The sequence below is a fragment of the Lagopus muta genome, chromosome 5, assembly GCF_023343835.1.
Source record: "Lagopus muta isolate bLagMut1 chromosome 5, bLagMut1 primary, whole genome shotgun sequence".
Lineage (NCBI taxonomy): Eukaryota > Metazoa > Chordata > Aves > Galliformes > Phasianidae > Lagopus > Lagopus muta.
The window spans coordinates 13956307-13976761 of NC_064437.1; the positions used below are offsets into that span (position 1 = coordinate 13956307).

Consider the following 20455-nt stretch of genomic DNA (forward strand, 5'->3'; position numbering starts at 1 on the left):
TCCAAATAGCTCAACAATAGAGCTATGACATGGTATAATGAAATACACTCCAGAATTGTAAAAAAGCAGTGATCCTCTTCCAGACAAACTGGCATGACTGAAGAGTGAAATGCAAAAAACAAAAATGTTACAGGAAGATTTGCTATCAGCAGATCTCACATATAAGTTGTAGTTTTATAAAAAGACTTGAATACAAGAAAATTACTATCAGATAGCAGTATTTGTTAGGATAAACGAACATTTGCAAAATAATGAAGAAAGAGCATCAACATTCTGCACATAAATAACAACAAAATACTATGCGTAGCAAACATAGCATGCGTACACCAAGTTATGTTTCCAGTCAAAAATAAATATTTTTAAAATATGAATTCTAAATCACATATACTTACCTAAAGGTACTGCTTCTGAAACGAAGCATTAACAGTTCTATAAGCGTATGTTTCTCTCTATATTTATATAAACATTTACTTCATTAATCAGAATTGTGTTTTTCTGTTTTTTTTTCTTTATATTAGCCCCACATCAACTGAATACGACAACTCCACCACTTCTCCGGGAGGCCTGTTCCAGTGCTGTGTCACTCTGACACTATCAACACATTCAGAGCTATATTTATATCTGTATTTGAAATACTTTCCTAATTATTGCATATTACCTAATTATTGTAAGATAGATATACTCCTCTTCAGAATGAGATGTAAGACAAAATCTGGATGAGATAACTGGCTGCAACCATTTCATGCAGTGCAGTAAGCACTAGGGGGAAGAAAGGAAGGAAACCTAATGCTTTCTAAATTCCTTGTCTTAATATAATGGATGCCATCATCTTGGGCAGGTAGCATGTATCTGCATTTACCATGGACTGAAAGGAGAGACAAAAATTTATAGCATTTGACCTGAAATGTGGTCATATACAGACCAATTTTGTATGCATATCCTGCACTTACACACCTTTCACTACTATCGTGCAGTCTGCCTTTTCACTTTATTCACGTCTGTGAATATTACAATCATTTCCATCAGTAATGCCACATAAATATTCTCTATGTCATCAGCCAGTAGAATATACAATAATAATCTGTGTATCTAGATCCATAGCAGAAGTTTTCTCAGAATAGAACTAAAGCTACAGTGCTCAATCCCACAAAATTCCATAAGAGTCAGAGCCAAATCTGGTACTGTTTCTTTATTATTAAAATAAATGAAGTTACAGAATTCAGCCAAACATTGTTATGTATGAGGTTTTCAAAAACTGCACGTAATTCTGGATGCTCTGGTTCTCGTTTTCTAACCTTTGTAGGCTGTCTTCCAGCTCTTTCAAGTGTATCTCATGGTGCTTTTCATCCTAAAGAATAAAAAGAAAGGCAACAACTTAGAGATAAAATGCAAATCAAATAACAGTGTAATAGAGTTAGTACCTACATTTTAGAGGCCTTATTTATCCATTAAAGTTTTCAGAGGCTTTACAAACTTGAGAAACTCAAAAGGACCTCAAGGTATAGAAGCCTTGCTTACGTCCAGTCAAAACCAAACTGAACATGCTTGAATACGTTTATAATCCAAAAAAGACCTTGGATAATAGAGGCTAACCTCCCCAAAGAAACAGATTATTTGTATGTTCAATATTAATGCTCCTCATTATAGAATGACACTCAATTTACTTCTTAACAAAAAAGGATATTATGGTTATTTACTTGCTAAGTATTATTAAATTTCATACTCCTGTTCAGCAGTTGAGACTTTCTGGGCCGAAAGACAAGAAAGTTTCCTTAACTTTTTATTTAACAGTAGCATAGTAAGAAATTACTGTGAAAAAAATATTTGAAACTATAAATTACTAGCCAATTTCTGACTTCGTTTTAATGTTTTTATCTTAGTGTAAATGCAATCATTAGTTGAATTATACTCAGTGGAGATAAAAAAATAAGAGCATACCAAATGCAGAACAGTATCTCTGATGCATTATTTGAACCCTTAAGAGAATTTGCACTAATTTTGGTCTGTGATTTCAATTTTGAACACTTCAAGTCAGAGTACAGAATCATGTTTTTGAGGATCTAAGAATGATAATGTCATGTATTGTCTCTTATTTATTGTAAAGAGCTTGTAGCTTATTGTCACCGATTGTTGGACAAATGTCTATCAAAACTTCAAAGTCATTATTAGTAGAAAATGTGTTGAGATTTCCTGGATTAGTTGAAAGAACAGATTGGATGTAGCAAACCCCTTCCATCCTTCTTTGGTTTTTGGCTTTCAGAGAGTATTACCCACTTATCAGAACCACGAGTTAAGAAGGTAAGCATCTACATACCAAAGCCTGGATATTTAACATCTTGTCTCTTTGAAAAAACAAAACACTCCTTTTCTGCTACCAACCACCACAACATCAGTATACAACTGAAAGCTTTGCATATATTTCTGCATGGTAAGAGGTTTTTAATCAAGGTGGGAAAAAAAAAGACGGACAGACAGAAAGGGAAAAAAAAGATACCATGTTGTTATGAAACATTTTCTCAGATACAGTTATGCTTAATGAAAACAAGTTATCTGAGAGAGAAATTAGTTTCATACCTACTTTATGATTTTTATTTTGTTGGAAAACTGGCCTGAATAAGAAATATAAACTCAGTGTTATTCCAGTTATTTAGTAAGATAAACTGGGCATTTGTTAAACCTGCTAAAAGTGTCAATAGACAAAATATATTGTAAATACATTGTCAAGTTTAAATAATTTACTGTTCCTCAGCACACTTTTTGTATTAATTAATTGTATTAATTATTAATCAATTGTGTTAAAAGTTTGGTTTTCAGTGAAAGAAACCTTATGAAAATGATGATGTGACAGTTTAAGTCATAAACAATATTCTTTACTCACCCACTTAAGCACACAAAGAAGTTCTTCTTTCTCCTCCTGCCTCTCTCTCACTTCATTTTCAAGAACGAACATTTTTGTCTGAAGGGCTTCTTCTAAGTTCGACATTTTTTCAAATTCTTCAGCCACCTAAATTCCCATGAGAGAGAAATACGTTCACTTATATTTAAACCCTAAATCAAATTATTTTATTGTACCTTAGCATTAATAGGGATATTTCCCCATTCCATCATTTAACATTTCAGCTATTTCCCATACATAAAAAATATATAAACCTGGAAACTTCTGCCTGAATCTGAATGAAGTTTCAGTTTGAAAAAAATTATATATTTACAAGAGGGAGCAGATTTTGCAACACATGTATACAGGTATTACAACTCTTTTTCTTTTTTTTTTTTTTAAAACCAAATTGTACTCACATAGCATTGAGAAAAATAACAACACTTTTTCCATGCATGATTAATCTGAGATCGAAATTACAGCCTCATAACTATTTTAATATTAAACAATACAATGCACTGAAATTTAATTACTTCATTTTCTTCTCCATTTGAAGAAGTGTCTGCATCCTTTGTGTTAATAATAAATCTTTTCTTAATATTAAATGCATGCAAATTCTTGCTCTAAGATTAGAAAGATTTCAGCACTAAGTTCTTGTGGACCAGCTATTGCAAAGAAAATAAGAAAATTCCATTGTGTGGGATTTAACCTAAACAACTCAATGTTGGTTAAAGCATTTTGATTTGTCACAGAAATGATGAAGAAATGTTGGCCCACTGAACTTTGTCATTAATTTCAATAGGCTTTTAATTCTACATAGATAGTGAATGGTGCAATTCACATTTCAATAGAATTCCAAGCAACTTCTAGCATCGTTCCCTGTAAGCAAATAATCTTGTCCCATTTTTCTTCCCAAGCATATTTATTCTTTTAATGTCATTTTCAAGTAGAAAATTGCAATCAAAGCTAAGAGCTGTATTAAACCACCAGTACCATTTTTCTTCCTTCCTTCCAAGCAGATTCCAGTTGTTTGGTTAAACTATTATACTCCGCAATTTTCTCCTCAAGCTGCAATTTACTGCACTGAAGGCTCTCATCTTCTTTTCTGATCAGATATGCAAGTTCTTCATTTCGAAATTCCATCTTTTCTAGCATCCTTTGTGCAAAAGGGTTTAATGCGTTAAATTTCAGTACAGTGTAATAGCACAAATCAGTCAGTTCAATTTTTTTTAAGAATTACCTTTTAAGATGTTCATATTTCTTCTGAATGTTACTGTTTTCTTCTTCCAGGGAACGATTACCCACAGAATTTACACCATCTTCCTCCTGTACAGATAACAATTCCTTTCTTGTTGAAGGACTTATGTGAAAGATATCAGAAAGTAAATTAAGTATGCCTAATACAATCCAATCAATCTAGTTTTGAGTTCACATCTTATACTCAGGCTATTGAAAAAAATAAAACACTAGAAATTTCTGTGAACACGTAAGACTGAAGATATGCTGTATAACAAAGTGAAGTCCTAATGAACCACATATGCTGCTCATGTAACCTTGTGTATGAAGAGTTGGCCATGTCTACGTCCTTGTGAACTTAGGCTTTAGGCTCCAGCAAGAATAAGTTTCCTCACCACTACAATCACAGGAGCCATAAAAATGATACAGTATATATATATACACACACAATTATTATGGAAAAACAGGGTTGTACTGACAAAGAATTTCTGACAGTATTATGTATAATCAAAAAAGGCAGCTGAGTTCATAAGAAGCAACTGAAAACAACAAGAAGCCAAACTGTCCTACCCCTACTCGGTATCCAGGCTGACAAACTTTTACACGCTTACATTTAAATCTTGGGAACAGTACCAATGAGATTATTGCTCTTGCTACCATCCATCAGCATGATATTAGCAGTAAATGGCCACATTTCCATTCTGGCACCATGATTTAAGGACAGTCTCCATCATTTACTGGACTACATCAAGCAGTTGCATTCAGAAACTTGAGCAAACATGGCTGAGTTTGCTTATATAATTATAGGCTTTCTATTAACAGACGGATACTAAAATACACTAGCAGAGGGACAATAAGCTGTTAGTATTAAGCTGTGAATAACAATAAGATGTTCTGGTCCTGATGAGCCCAGAAAAGGCCTTCTGCACGTGTTCCAGTTTCTTCAGAAGGAATTTCCCTAAAATCTAATCATATGATTAGAATATCTAAAGGAGATAACCAAGATTTACTGCCAAAATTTAACTGCTGTTTGCTAGACTAGTTGTTATATTCCCCAATTATTTCACTATACTCAGGAGGATTTTTTTTAATTTATTCATAAAAAGAGGTAATAAAATTTAAAAAATACAGGCAATTTTGTATGTGCACCTCAAAACTAATTATTGCTTAAGTAATTCACTAGGCAAAGATGGAATTATGAGCTTCTGAAACAAGTATTTATGACAGAAACAAGCAAATTTTGATGCTGTTATGATGATAATGACAGGAAATTGGAAAAGAAAATCAAGATCTACATTTTAAAGAATAAAGCATGTAGAGACACAGAGATTCACTGTGTTTCAGCTGAAGTCAGCATGTCTTCCACACACAGGAAGATTAAATTTTTTTCCCACCCTACTGATTCAAACGCCTGTGTCATTTGTGCTAGCAAATTATTCTCTTCCAACCCAAAGCACAATAAAACAAAACAAAAAGAGGAAAAAAAGCCTAAACCAGAGAAATGGATGCCACGGCTAAAGAATGCTAAGAAACTTTTAGATTCAGGCCTTAAGGAAAATAAAAGCAGCAGCGTTAACAGGCTGCTAAAAGTAGAAAATGTTTTCTTAAAGCAGATAATTCATTTCTTTTCATCCATCTTTATAATGTATTCATTAAAATCATAAAAATAAAATGCATAGCTATTTTTCTGAGCAGATGTTGCCTGGTTTATGAATTAGTCATTAAAAAACAAAACAAACATAGCACTAAATTAATCCACAAGATATAAACAATAATTAGATTTGCATGTTTATTTCCAGAGAAGAATTCTGAAAGTCTTATCAGCACATGGCTATCCTAAAGGACACAGAATATATTAGATTAAGGATACAAAATAGAAAAGAACAAATAACTAGAATTTCTTCTCCCATACTGCACGAACATAAATACACTTGGCAATACTTTCTCAGCTTCTGATTTATGAGGCAAACAAAGGAAACAACCTAACTATCATAAGCACTAATAGGAAAAAATATTCTGGAGACTTTCTTCTACATAATTTCCCCATTTATCTTTAAAAACTTGGACATACAAAGCACCCAAACCTGTGGCTCCCTGAGGGTTTTGCATTTCTGTTGATCCTTTCCCAGTACGCAAGATTTTCTTGAAATCCTCAGATTTCCTTCAGCTGCTTTCAGTAAACCACAAACAAGTTCTAACACCTTCAACTTAGGCTCTGTTCTGTCCCTCACCTGCAGAGTATCATCACAGTAGAAAAATGTAAGTCTAAAGCCATAAACTAACTGTTATGATACCTAACAGATTTCCACAAAAGTAGTACATCTAAAATTCTACATAAGTTGCATAGTGTCATCTGTTACATCAGAAAACCCAAAGTGACAGGTTCATTGCACAATTTTCTCTTATGACATGTGGTTGGAGACTCAGTAACACTGATAATGAACATTCACAAAATTAAACAAGCATTAGCAACACCCAAATTTTGATTTTTATCATAATAAACTGTAGAAAATTGCATGCCAACAGCAGCTTATGGGAAAAATTCTAGCTAAACATGTTTTGCAGTATTTGAAAAGACAACTGATGCCACCTAAAGCTGCATACAATGCCGCACAAACATTATTTGTGGGACCAGAAAATATTTTTCTCCATTGATGAATCAAGGAAAATAATGAGTATAAAATAAAATGAACATATGAGGTACTTTTTTTGAGAACTAATTCTATTCTCTAAAACCACAGCAGGCAATTGAAAACCTGACCGTTTCAGCCCTGCTTAAAAGTATATGCAATGTTATGAGCAGCGAAACCAAGGAAAGTCATTTTCCTGCTGCTTTTCTATGATGCTTTCTGATGCCTAAGAAAGCGCAATCATGTTCCAGTATTCAGCTCCACCTGCTGAAAAAACTTAAAACTTGTCTCTGTATTGGTTCTTGCTTTTGACTGCTACATAAATCGAACTTATACCACTGAACAGTCTTGCAGGGGGCTTTTTTCCCCCTACACAACTTTCATAGATGCTCTGCCAAGAGATGTAGTTCAAAAATCATCAGCAAAACTGTATTTTTTAAAACAGTGATGGAACGAACTCTAAGATAGCAGCCCAACCCCCTAGTCATTTGTCTTTGAATTGTTTTCTTCCTAGCTATTTGCAGTTGTGTAGTACCCTAAAAACAGCCACTCAAAAGTTAGTAAAGCACTCAGTGCATTAAAATCAGATTTAACATGGAAAAATAAAGAGCCAGTACCTTGTTACTTCTATTAAGTGGATTGCAGTAACATCTGTAGGATCAACGTCCTACAGAACTGTTTGGGAACATGCTATATTACTGCTTACCTCATAGCCTTCTAAGCATTTGCTTTCCCTTATACTTTTGTTTTCACTGAAGACTGTTTTATACCTGAATTTCAGTACTTCTACTTCTGCTTGTAATTCTTGTACCTACGACACAACATATTTTTAACATTTTTTTTTTTTTAATCTAGAAAAATAAAACTACTAGCATTGCTTCTATCATTCTCAGTGTTAGACAACTATTATAATCATCATGACAAAAAATATGTTTTATTACAAATAAAACCTTTATGATTTATACAAAACGTTTTATAGATTTAAAACTTACGTTTGAACATTTCAATATGCTATTCACCTGATTTTTATAGTGTTCAACAACATTTTCCTGTAGCTTGGTCTTTTCTTGCAGACGTAGCAGGTCATTTTCTACAGAAATATTACTGACTTCCAAAGCAGCAAGGGAAGCCTTGATTAAAACATGGGAAGGAAAAATAAAAAGCAACAATGAAAGGCATTAACAGGTTGCCCAAGGAAGCTGTGGATGCCCTATCTCTGGAGGCATTCAAGGCCAGGCTGGATGTGGCTCTGGGCAGCCTGGTCTACGGGTTGGCAACCCTGCACATAGCAGGGGGGTTGAAACTAGGTGATCTTTGAAGTCCCTTTCAATCCAGGCCATTCTATGATTCTATGATATGATTAAAACAACTCAATCTACAATATATTAATATCAAGTGACCTGAAGAAATAAAGAAGTAGTAACAATTACTTATCTTATAAGAAATGACAGTCCACAGCTCATTAATCAGCATGTAAGAACATTTACTTTGGAAGATGAATACATACAAAACCTGGAAATTTTTTTTTTTTTAAATTGTATCAGTAATCAAAATAAATTCAATTCTTGTGTTTGTGAAAATTTATTTTATATTAAAGAGAATAATTTCCAGGAAAGCAATTTTGTATCTACTGACTGTAAAACAAGTGACATCCTGGTTAAATAGAATGACTAGAAAATCCTGTTCCTGGCTTTGCCATAGATTCCCACTGATGAATTTTTAACACCTCATTCCACTTACTATTAAAAAAAATGGATGACAACATTTATTCTGCAAGTATGGGATCTCTAGACAGAACAACAAAAGCAAATTAAAGGGGTTAATCGGTAAATGCATCAGAAATGCAAAGCCATTCCTGAGTGATTTATAGTAATCTCACCTTTAATTTTTCATTTTCAAGATAAATCTTCTCATTTTCAGAGTTAACAGAATTTAGCTTTCCAAGAATTTCCTCACTAGTTTTTCTTCTGAATTCCTCCTTTCTTTCCAGGTCTTCAGAAAGGCTTGTGATCTGCCTTGTTGGATAGCAAAAAATTCCATGTAACATACAATGTTCCCACAATTCTTGCTATGCAAATCAAATTGTTCCTTAGGACGAAGTACTTCATTGCTCTTATTTCATACAAGAAAAATAAATAAATACGTGGGAGAACACATTTAAACATCTAAAGAAAGCACTATCTGTTGAAACATAATTTTTTTCAAAAAGAGATGTGATCCAACAACAAAGTAGACCTAGCTCAGTTGTAAATAAATGTATTACCTAGAACACACAAGTGTACTTCCAAGGCAAATATGCATGTATCTACTGTAAAAAAAAAAAAAAGAAATAATACTGAATTTAAAGAAGTCTATCAGACAATGTCCTAATAAATGCATTTCATGTTACTTTAGGAATAGTGCTTTCCATTATTAAAAACAATTTGTCATTTGTTCCTCACCCCTTTTTTCATGTTAATGAAGTTAAGCAGTGAGAGTTATTTCACTCTTCAGGTAGTTATATGGTACCACAGGTCTTGATAGAACTGTACATTTCAATACAGACTTGTATTTCCAGTTCAAATACAAATGGCAAAAAAAAAAACAGCAGTGAGTAATAAGAGCACTTGAAGAAAGTATCATAGATGTTTTCTTTTTCCTCTTGTTTCCTAGATGCCTGTGCATATACAGTAGACCATAGCTGCCTAGACAGATTTCCAGCCTCACATCATTTACCTGTACTCCTGTGAAATTTTAAAATATGCTGAAAATATTTTTAGAAATAACAGATTTTCTGAAACAAAAATCAAATAGTCAAGACAATTTAATTTATGTATTTGAGTATGAATCAAGATCTTTATAAAATAAGCATTCTACGTTAGTCCAAGCCTTACTTAAAAGCACTTACTGGTTTCTTTTGCTTTTTAAAATTAGAGCCCATATTAAAGGATATGTTATAAGATAACTGTCATTGTCTGAAAAACATGGCATATTCTTCATCTACATTTCACTGCTTGATTAAGATTGGGCAGTTTTGTCTTGCTTTTTCAGACAAGAGGAAACTGTTCAAATGTGCATCTGCGAGGAACTCTGTCCTAGGAGGAGTGAGATATTAGCGGGACCAAAATGATTTTGCTGCCATTAGTCTGCAGTACAGCCTGGAAGCCCAAATAAGACATTTTTATGTTGCAACAGATGCAAGGGTTAAGACTCAAGCTGTTGAATAATTAAATAAACAATTCTGTGAAACAGCACAATAATCTCTAGCAAGCTCCAGCTGAAAGAAACTATGCAGGGGAAGTAGCAAGTTCCTCGCTCCTATAGAGAAGTTATTTAAAAAAAACAAACAACAAAACTCGTGAAATGAAGCTAGAATTCTAAAACTTGTTCTGGTTTCTAGTTGCTAAGTTCTGCTCAGAATTTTAATACGAGTACATACAATTGCTTGCATTGTCAATACTAACATGCTACTAAATACCAAATTTCTGTGACTGCAGAAAATGAATTAGATCTCCACTAGTTTAACTTACTTCTTTAGGTCTTCTGTCTGAACTGCTAATGCTGTCTTTTCTTCTACCATTCTATCATGCTGTTTTTTCCAGAGATCGGAAGCTGACAGGATCTCAGACAATTTCACTTCCTACAGAATACATTAATTACAAATCACGTATCATAAAGATGCCATAAGGAGCACCATCTAATTCTACAAAATCTTCTAAACAAGAGCTATTTATTGGAGATCTATAGCACAAAGCAATGTAAATTTTGTCTTACTATCTCAAATAGAGAACCAATAAACAACCCACATTTTAAAAAGTTAAAGTGAAATACAAGCTTACTTTCAAAGTATAGACACAGTTAAACACAGGTATCATATAGCAACTTCAGAATGTACCATTATTTAAGATGAAATACTTTTTAAGACAAAAATGCCTCCAAAATATCTCTTCTACATATAAAACATATAAGCTAATACCAAAATAAAATTCTGTCAAAGCATTTCTAGAATTAAAAAATACATAGCTATATAATAAACACAAGGTTTCTAGCAGTTACCAGTGTACTATCTTGAAAGTAAATGAGGTCCTTAATGGAAAGAAAATAACAGTACAACTGCAAAACACTACCAGTTCAGGAGATAAGCAAATGCTACTCCTCTGTGCTGCTAAATGTAACTTCTTACAAAGAACAAAACAAATTATTAATCGCATCCACCCAACAATTTGAAGTCAGGTGCTTGAATATTTTAAAAGCTCAAAGCAAGCAGCTTAGAAATAGAAAGCTAAGCGTCCACAGTGTACACCATAAGCTAATAAACAAAGGGAACCAAGACTTCAACCCCAATTCTTATCTGACAACATATCATTCTTTTGAGCTTAGCTGTAGCTCCCCAAAGGTCTAAGAAAAATCAGAAGATGCATAAAAGAAGCTGATCAGACTCCACTTATTTACTATGAAGCGTACAACTGCCTGAAGACATTCACTAAATTTTAACAAAACAAAAAACTGAATACAAGAATGGTTTGCATGTCTCTTACAGCAAGCTTTTCCTTAACTGAGGAATAAAAAATAAAAGACACAAACAATCCAACAACAAACTTTCCTATTTTACAGAGGCAAAAGTTTCCCAATTACTCAGTTTAATGCAGGACAACACTGGTCAGTGTAATCACTCACACGTTCTCTTACTCTGGAGGTTAAATTTTCCACAGCTTCTTCAAAGCATTCAGTTTTTTGTTTCTGGGACCTGATTGCTCTTCTCAGATCAGCCTTCTTTTGCTCACTTGTTTCCCTCAAGGCCACCATCTGATGCTTGTAGTCCTCAATTTGAAGTTTCCACTCTGCTATTTTCTTCTCTAGAGTCTGCAGCATATTTAAACATCAACCTTATAATTCTGTCTCTGAGTTATCATAATGAAGAATTGTAATTGCATTTATAACCTTTTTCCATTAATATCTCTGTATCTGAAATCTGGTTGGCACAAGGAGTTAGTCAACATTTGTGCTACACGAGGCAAGAAAAATTACATGTAGGGAAATTTGTTACAAAGATAAGCGAGATAAGAGGTTGAGGAGGCGTATAAACAGAAAGCAGCAGAAGCAGGGGGAAAGACATCCGTCTAACCACACCACATGTTCTTTGAAATGAATGCAAAATTTCTGCAGATGACACAGCACTGACACTAAACCCATTATTAAGATGGAAATTAGAGTGCTTACACCAGCGCCTAGTTATTCATTTTGATGAATATCACCTTATGTTACTAGTGATGTAAATTGATGTAGTCTATGCTCTGAATCTATAGTGAGCAAGCACATGGCTAGAACTGAAGATCAGTAAAACTGTAAATGAAATTTTAACATGAAAGTCAGGTTTTGAGTATTTTAAGTCAAGAAGACAGGAAAGACCAAGGTATTTTTCTTAATATATGCACTATGTTATAATCTGTTATCAAATGACAATTTACCCTTTTCATGCAAGATTTAACTTTTTCTCATGCACATAATGGTATCATTCTAAAAATGAAATAGAATTGTCTAGCAAACAAACTTTTTCTAAGAGTTTCTTATGCCTTGTGTATATTGTATATATATGCTGTATACATACACGATAAAATCCACACTGGATTCTTCTTCAAGAATTTCAGATACAATTATTTTTAAAGGTTCTGTATCTTGCCAAAAACATGCACAAGCTAGTGGTTGTCAGTAACTTATCATAAAGAAAAGTGCAAGTTCCATTCATCTCACTTGCTATTCTTTTGCCAAGCTACAGAAGTGTATATACACCAGTAATATAATTTTTTTCCTTAAGTCACTGATAAATATCCTAACTGTGAGAATGATTAGAAATGTTTTTTTGGGTTTTTTTTTTTTAATAGTTGATTCTGGGTCTAACATGAAAGACCAAAACAGCACACCATTTACCTAGTAACCATGTTAATCTGCCAGATTTATCTACCAGTTGCTATAAAATGCACATATTACGCATTAGATGCTATCTGCCAGTACAGGTGCTACTAATGACTCCAAAAGCTTATCCACAATCAATAGAAAATTTACAGTTTGCCATGTGAAAAGTGGTTTACTAGGATTTAGTCTTAGATCTTGGCTTACTAGGATTTCGTCCCACTGCCCTGCCGTGAACAAGGTCATCACAGCTAGATCAGGTTGCCAAGGGCTTCACCCAGCCTTGCCTTGGAAGTCTCCAGGAACGAGACACCAACCATAACACTAGGTAATCTGTTCCACTCTAACTGTAAAAGACTTTTTCTTCATTTCCAACCTAAAGCTACCCTCCTCGAGCTTAGTCATTTCCCCTCATTCTACCACCCTGCTAAGGAGTCTGTCCCCTTCTTTCCTGTAGCTCCCCATTAGATAAAGAAAGGCCGCTATCAGGTCATCTCAGTGCCTACTCTTTTCCAGGCTGAACAGTCACAGCTCTCTCAGCCTGCCCTCATAGGAGGGGTGTTCCAACCCTGGGATCATTATTGTAGCCCTTCTCTAGATGCATTCCAACAGCTCTTTGTCTCTCTGCATATAAATATATGCAGGAAATAGTTTTCACATAAAACACAAGACTTGCAGGAAAAACAACTTCAGCGAATAGAGAAACTGAAAAATTTGAGTCTATGCACAGTTTTCCTTAACTACTGATTTCAGTAAATAACTGTTATCTCCTGTTACAACCACAGGGGGTCAGAATCACATAATAAAGAGTGCTTTGGGCATTATTCAGTGACCAAGACTGAATTTAAAAGGTGAATTAATTTTGTGAGCTACTCCAATCTTTTTCCTAAGTAGTAACAAAATCATCTACAGGATTTTAGCTGTCAACTGATTGTAAAAGAAACAAACAACAATTTTATACAAAGATTCAATGAAAATACAGTTATTCATCAATTACTTTTTCCAGGTACTACTTAGTGAAAATGTAGTAATTCTAACCAATGTGCTACGTAGTACAAGAAATCAATTTTTATTCATTGGAAAACAAGGAACACAATCATACATAAGTGGTTTTTTCTCTTGCAATTGAGCTGAAACAGGTTCCTCAGCAACTTCAAATTCACATAATTTATAGGGGCATGTGTGCTACTAAGAAAAAACTGAAAATTAATAACATTATTTTACAGCCAAGGTTTTCTCATTTATGCCTATATTCATTACTGGATTCAAATACTAAAATCTGAGACTGCTTTCAACTCCATTATCTGCCATCTGACCTTGTCCTTGATGTGGTTCTACAACCAGCATCAGCTGCAAATGCCCAAATTTACCTTTTTTTTTTTTAAAAAAAAAAAGTGGAAAGGATTTCAGTGCTAAGCCAGTACTAAGGGGATTATTGATTCCTCCACAGTTTATGAAAAGAAACAGGTGTTGGTCTGTCACAATTGTCTCAAACAACTTCCAGGGGAAAACTCATTCTGGGACTTGTCTCTCTCTTCCTTAAGCAGTTTCCATACATTAGGAATAGGATAGATATCAGGCTTTCAGATAGTAAAATTAGGTGAATACAAACACTTCTATGTTGGCTTAAATTTCATTAGCAGGACTACTGGTCTGTATAAGTTGAAATAATTAGAAGAAAATTACCCGCAATTAAGACAACGAAGATAGATTGAAAAATATAAATGCTATTTTTAAAATTTTTTTCAGATTTTTCTTAGAAAGTTTTCTTTTAAGTGATATATGAAATAATATATTTTATTCCATTCCACCAAAGCTACCAAACCTAAAAAAGATTTAACTCTTAATTTTGAAATAAACCCACAGAAGGGCTTTGCTAATTTGCCTTTGAATTTAAAACACAAAAATATGTTGACCTGTGTTTTCAGCTTTAATTCATTGTTTTCCACTTCTTTTCTTTGAATCTGATACTGCAGATGAGCTTCAATTGCATTTACCGGTTTTGACAGATAGTTTTTCAGTACATGTACCTAAGAAAGAGAAATAAACACAGACTTACTGGTCTCTGGAGACAATGCTATATGATGTAAACTTTGTTCTTACTATTTTATTGCAGAATTTCCAACTATCATTTTAACTCCCTCAAAAGGTGAAATAGATAAAGCAGAGTCTACAAGTATACTCATAAGCAGTAGCTTTTTAGTGATGTTATCAGTGTTATCAATACAACTTTTCTGTAGAAAGCTAACAAAAAAAAAAAAATCACAAAATTTAAAGAATATCTGTACACTGATTATCTCGTATTTAATTTAATCTTGTAAGATCAAGCGGGCCTGGATGCACTAACACAGAAATCCAGGCTAAACAAAGGTACATAAATAACAGGTCCATCAAAATTGAGCCAAACTGATGAGCTCTGCACTAAATAATTAGATGTGAGCTAACCTTCATTAGACCCCAAAGATCACCAATTGATCTATGAATTACTGATACGTTTAAATCATTCAACTTCGAAGGCCTACATAAACAGCAGGGGAAAGACAACTTCCTACCAGAACTGAAGCCAGCTGATCTATGAAATTTTTCTGCAACTTAACTCTTCTGGCTTGCTTTAAATAAAATAATAACAAAAAGAGAAGGAAATCATTTTACTCGTACAGACTGGAGTTAATGTTAATGTTAATGTATCAGTGCAAGTGTTTACTGCAGATACCAGTAAGAAGAGCATTCAAAGTCCAAAGCCTTTAGTCTGGATTTATGGCCTTCCCAGAACTGTGGGGCATTAGCATTGAGGAAAATTTGTAACCAAAATAGGTGTGGATACAGTGTAGATGTTTTATGTATAGAAATGTCTTCCAGGCATCTTTTAATGCCTAGATCTTTGAAATAAATGCTTTCATCAAAACAGTAGACTAGAAAATAAGAATATAGTATACTGGGAAAAAACATTTATTCCAAAATAGCTGGTCACTCACTTTTTTAAGCTGAATCCTAGATGAAAGTTCTTTAATGTGTTCTTCTCTTTCTACTATCTTTCTCCTGAGACTCTTCATGAAGGGGAGAAAAAAAAAAAAACACCAACATTTTCATGCCTAATAGCACACACTGACAAATATTTCAGTTAAAAATGACTGAGATTCCATTTTGTGATGATACATTACAAATACTGCCATCATTTCTAAAATGGCAGAAACTATGGCCTGATGAATCAATGTTTACTTTAACTGTATAGACCATAACAGGCTCTTGCTTGAGTCATGTCACTAAGACTTAATTTGAAGCATATTTCACAATTTCATTCATGTCCAATTGTCCTAAATACTTCTTATATTGCTCTAAAAAAGAAAAAAATCTGCTTTCTAAAAAGATATAACAGGTAGTAGGAAAAATGATAGGAAAACAAATGATGAACAGAACACAGCACCTGTTCAAAGATTTTAAAATGCATGAATACAACATAAACATAGCCCTAATAAATGTTTATGAACAGAACTCAACGCATTTTTTAATCACATAGCTTTTTATATCAGCTCTCTGCTCTGCTATTTTAGCTTTATTTATTAGTTTAGACCATTCCAGATATTGTTTGATGAAATAAAGAATGGCTTTGAAATACAAGGGATTGTTTACTTAGGTTTTTTTGTTTGTTAGTTTTTTGGTTTGTTTTTTTTTTTTTTACTGATTATGTTGGGCTAGATAATCTTTGAGGTCTTCTCTAATTTTAATGAAGTTATGATCATTTTCTGCCCATTAATATAGGAATAAATTATAAGTTCTAGTTGAAAAAATCTAGGACTTTCGTATAGGAATACTTATTTCATTTACAGTAACTGCAATAGTAGAGTCTACTCTACACACAAAATGATGTATGATGCATTCTATTTTGTAACAGAAGTGATGCCAAAGTCCAGCACGTATCCCTTCTAAAAATTCACAATAATCAAGTGCTAGTAACAGCTCAATTGTATCAGTAAGCAGAGCATTCCCATGATACTCTGATGTGAAACTGTATACCATGGCATAGTCCTTCTTAAGGTATCATGTAGAATTAAAAAGTAGCAGATATTTCAGTTTACTTACAGTATTGTGGGTTTCATTTTCACTTAACTTCTGTATCAAAGCATCAATGTTTTCTCTGTCTATCTGCAAAAAAAGACAAAAGCAGGAAATGTTAACAAATTACTTCAGTTTACAATTGATTTAGTACTTTGCTTTAAATTTGGCATACTACTTAGTTTATTTTCAGTTTGGTACATATAAATATTAAAACTCGCATTCTTGTGGGCTATTTAGCTTAAACTTTAAAGATTCAATTTACTTAGTGCATAAAACTTCTCAGGGAAGGAAAACAAACTAGGGTCATTCCCTATGCCAATTTATTTCTTCCACCAAAAAAGTAGTCTGAAAATCTTATGTGCTTGAATGTTATTTGAACACATAATCAAAAACAGTAAAAGCATTAGTACAAACTGTAATACTTTACAGACTAATATTAACTGTTAAAGGCTTTCAGTAACTTCAATTAGATATAAAAATTTGAAGAACAAAACATAAAACAGCCTAAAAGAACAGAAAAATCAATCTATGCTTTTATCATAAATTTAAGAGAATATATGTAGTTATAACATTGCCAAAGACATTCTAAAATATAAAATTTGGAGGAGGTCTACATTTAAATAAATAAACCAAAACTAACAGTAGGACTTCCACTTCGTACATCCAGAGCTTTTTACTGCCACCACTAAGAGAATGAATCTGACACCTCCAAGGAGACAGGATAACTCAGCATTTTATGCCATTAGACATAATCTAAACTCTGAATGACAGACAGCACCATAAGACATCCCAGATCACACACACACCAGCAGTGAAATTATCAGCCATGGAACAAGGGCAGAGCAAATCCTTCAGTCATGTTCTAAGCTCTGCATTCTAGCACACACTGCTGCTGTGCTTGCTCTCCCAAGCATATTACACTCTATATCAGGAATTAGAACAGCTGCTTTTAATCCTTTTAAAATAAGTAGGTCTCTTCCAGCTGGAACTACCTCTGCCCGACTAGCTCCTGCACCCTGTCACGGCCCACCTGGCTCTCCAGGTGCATCCATCTCCTTAATCTCTCTGCATTCCCATTATTTTAAAGCAGTTCCATGCGGGGCTATCCTCTTTCCCTCCATTGTCCAGGTACTCAGAACCTGTCCTGCAATTTACAGACACATGATCCCTGGCACAGGAAGCTAGTGATTGCTTTGGATCATCTTACGTGTTTCTGTTCTCTTCTTTGAAGTAAAAGCCATAACAGTCTTTTGGTGGTTTTGAGTGCTGTTAACTCTTTTACCAGCAGATCCTCTTGTGTATCAATAACTATCATTTCTGATGTAGAAAGTTTACAAACCTGTTAAAACATTGTAACCAAGAAATTATACGTGATCCGCAATGCTCCCTCAAACATTTATTACTAATATTTAGATACTGCTTTCAAATACAGATAGTAAAAATAAATAAATGATTGCAACATTTAAAAGTGAAATATCAAAAGAAAAAATAGTGCTGTAGTAATCTTTAAACAGTATGCGAAACACAGAGGTTCCCCTTCCAGTCTAATAGAAATAAGGTATCGTTAATATTTGTTTCTGACAAGCACCCCAAAATCTCACCTCAAAGCCATCATGCTAGCATAATAAATAAATAAATATTATAATAATAAAAAAAAGACAAAAGAAGTGGAAACTTTGGAATCAAAAGGTTTCCCAGAACTCCTCGCAAAGAAGTCATCTTTTCCTCATCTGCATATAATATAAATATGGAAAACTTTCATGTAAATGTTCTTGGAGAAAAATTCAAATGAAACTCTGGGATGACAGTTTGAATTGATAAATTATTCTAAAAACATGACAACCTCCCCCCAGATTATAGTCAGGCAGCATTGACTTGTGACTTGTGAATCTTTTTTGTCTGCTAAAAACAACGGCAAGCAGGCTTTAAGGAACGTATCTAAATAAGGTTGATGTATATGCCTGTCAAAGGTTAAAATAGGAAAACTCACACCTCCCTATTCTTTCAAGAACTTTTTTGTGCATCCTCTGCAAATGGGGTTTAGAAGTGGGACAAGCATTTGCAGAGATCAGAAATTTAAGACTTTCTAAATTTAAAAAAACATCCGCAGGCATTGATAGAGACGATAAATTTAAACAATAGTAACTAGTTTAGAATTCAGTATTTAGTGTGTGTACAAATTTTTGACTACAATATACTTACGTTTGTCATTCTACCAAGTATGTCTTTAAAAGTCGGAAACAAATTCTTTGCTGAATTAACTGCCATTACTTCAAAAATCTCCTGTGAGGCACCATTTTCATGAGAGGCATTTTCTTTCTCCCTGACCACATACAAAATAATAAATACAATTTGACTTTTGCTAAGAAGTATGCAAATATACAAGGCTCATGCATAGTTAATAACACATAATTTTACAACTGTTTTTTTAGAAAATGCATAGTAAAGTCGATGGGGTATGGATCTTACACTTTGGCTTCTCTGCATCAGTATTCTCAAATACTTATTTAGAAATAAATTAAAAGGTAGCTTATTAAAACATTCCTTTACAATTAAATTTTACCTTTTCTCTTTGTCTGAAGCGCATCTCTCTACACTTCCATTCAAGTTTTGTGGTATGTGATTTTTTTGTGAGCTTTCTTTAAACAGAGGGGACAGTTCTGTAATCTTGATCCCATGTTTATCAGGACGTGGCCCCCACACCTTCTTCCAAGTTTCCTCCTGCACAGTTGCTGCCAGCTTATAAACAATATTTTCAGTTGGAGTTTAATTTGTTTACAATGGTGCAGGTTCACTACCATGAAATAAGTACATTGCAAACAGGAACGGTGATTTTCTGCCCCCAAGGTAATTGATCAGCATAAAGGGAATTGTTAAGAAGACTTCAGAGAATTGAGAAACGAATGGACCTGAATTAATCTTGCCTTTGTCTGGTTCTCACATAATTATCTTTGCCACAGTCTATGAAGCTACTCCCTCTGTAGCTGTCAACAAAAAGCCTCGTGCCATAAGACTGTCAGCTCTATGAAAACCTAAAGATCAAGAGAAGTTTCTCTGAAATTAAAGAATGTTCAGAATAAACACCCGTCTGTCAGCCTGCAAGAAGTAAAGGTTATGACTTCCAGAAGAGAACTGAGGAAGTCAGAAATGAAAAATTACATTTAATTTTAAAAGCTATCTTGGTTCTTTACTCCACAAGGTTTCCATATCACACTACTGCTCATATTTAACTGCTGTTAAATATGAATTCATTGTGATCTATCTCCTATTTTGACTTATATGACCCTCTGAACTCCTTCCAACTTTGCAGGCATGTTTTCATGCATAGGACATAAAAGAATATATATATATATTTCAACTATTTCTAATAAAGAAAATGATAAGACTAACTGTTAAAGATTTGCATAACAAGTTTATGTTCACATTGGTACTATGTTTTGTTCTACTTGTTTTCTTACTTGTTGCTCTGGATCGTCAGATTCTTTGCTTAGCTCAGTAAAATATATTCCATCTTGGATAGATTTTGTAGTTCTGTGACAATCATTTTTATATGGCAGAATCAGTGAACAGTGTTTTTCCTCTTCTTGAGATGTAACGGGTACCACACACCTTTTTCCCTGAAACATATTCATGATTATGCAGCATTTAGTACCATTCACTGGTAGGGTATGCACCTTTCCAGTTCAAGGCATAACAGCATAAAACAATTCAGCTCTTCAAGCAATTCGGAAGTGTTAGGCACAAAGAAAGCTCACTTTTGTTTATGATT

General features: G+C 33.8%; 2 protein-coding genes across 7 annotated transcripts in view; one reads left to right on the plus strand and one right to left on the minus strand.

Annotated features, from left to right (window-relative positions):
- The window catches only part of CLCA2 (chloride channel accessory 2), a 67638-nt gene that overhangs the window by 29327 nt on the left and 17856 nt on the right, over window positions 1-20455 (plus strand). The gene's annotated exons all lie outside the window — the stretch shown is intronic.
- ODF2L (outer dense fiber of sperm tails 2 like) lies at window positions 1175-20297 on the minus strand. 6 transcript variants are annotated; one of them, XM_048943937.1, is made up of 17 exons: window positions 20145-20297; window positions 19250-19425; window positions 18889-19009; window positions 17894-18025; window positions 16711-16773; window positions 15606-15677; window positions 14547-14660; window positions 11398-11583; window positions 10251-10360; window positions 8621-8756; window positions 7761-7871; window positions 7448-7552; window positions 6196-6342; window positions 4116-4201; window positions 3869-4031; window positions 2879-3004; window positions 1175-1348 (listed from the first exon to the last, which is right to left on the minus strand). In XM_048943937.1, the coding sequence occupies exons 3-17, from the start codon at window positions 18952-18954 to the stop codon at window positions 1220-1222; spliced, it is 1746 nt and encodes a 581-aa protein (XP_048799894.1). In that variant the 5' UTR covers window positions 18955-19009; window positions 19250-19425; window positions 20145-20297; the 3' UTR covers window positions 1175-1219. The 6 variants fall into 6 exon arrangements, with proteins under 6 accessions (XP_048799894.1, XP_048799890.1, XP_048799891.1 ...); XM_048943933.1 differs by lacking the exons at window positions 19250-19425; window positions 20145-20297 and having other exon boundaries at window positions 11410-11583; window positions 18889-19027; XM_048943934.1 differs by lacking the exons at window positions 6196-6342; window positions 19250-19425; window positions 20145-20297 and having other exon boundaries at window positions 18889-19018.

Coding starts and splice junctions, on each gene's coding strand:
- ODF2L (XM_048943937.1), bottom strand. CDS start 18,954: ATGGCAGTTAATTCAGCAAAGAATTTGTTTCCGACTTTTAAAGACATA. Junction 10,361..11,397: donor CCTCCAGAGTAAGAGAACGT/GTGAGTGATTAC, acceptor TGTATTCTGTAG/GAAGTGAAATTGTCTGAGAT. Junction 7,872..8,620: donor TTGAAAATGAAAAATTAAAG/GTGAGATTACTA, acceptor GTTTTAATCAAG/GCTTCCCTTGCTGCTTTGGA.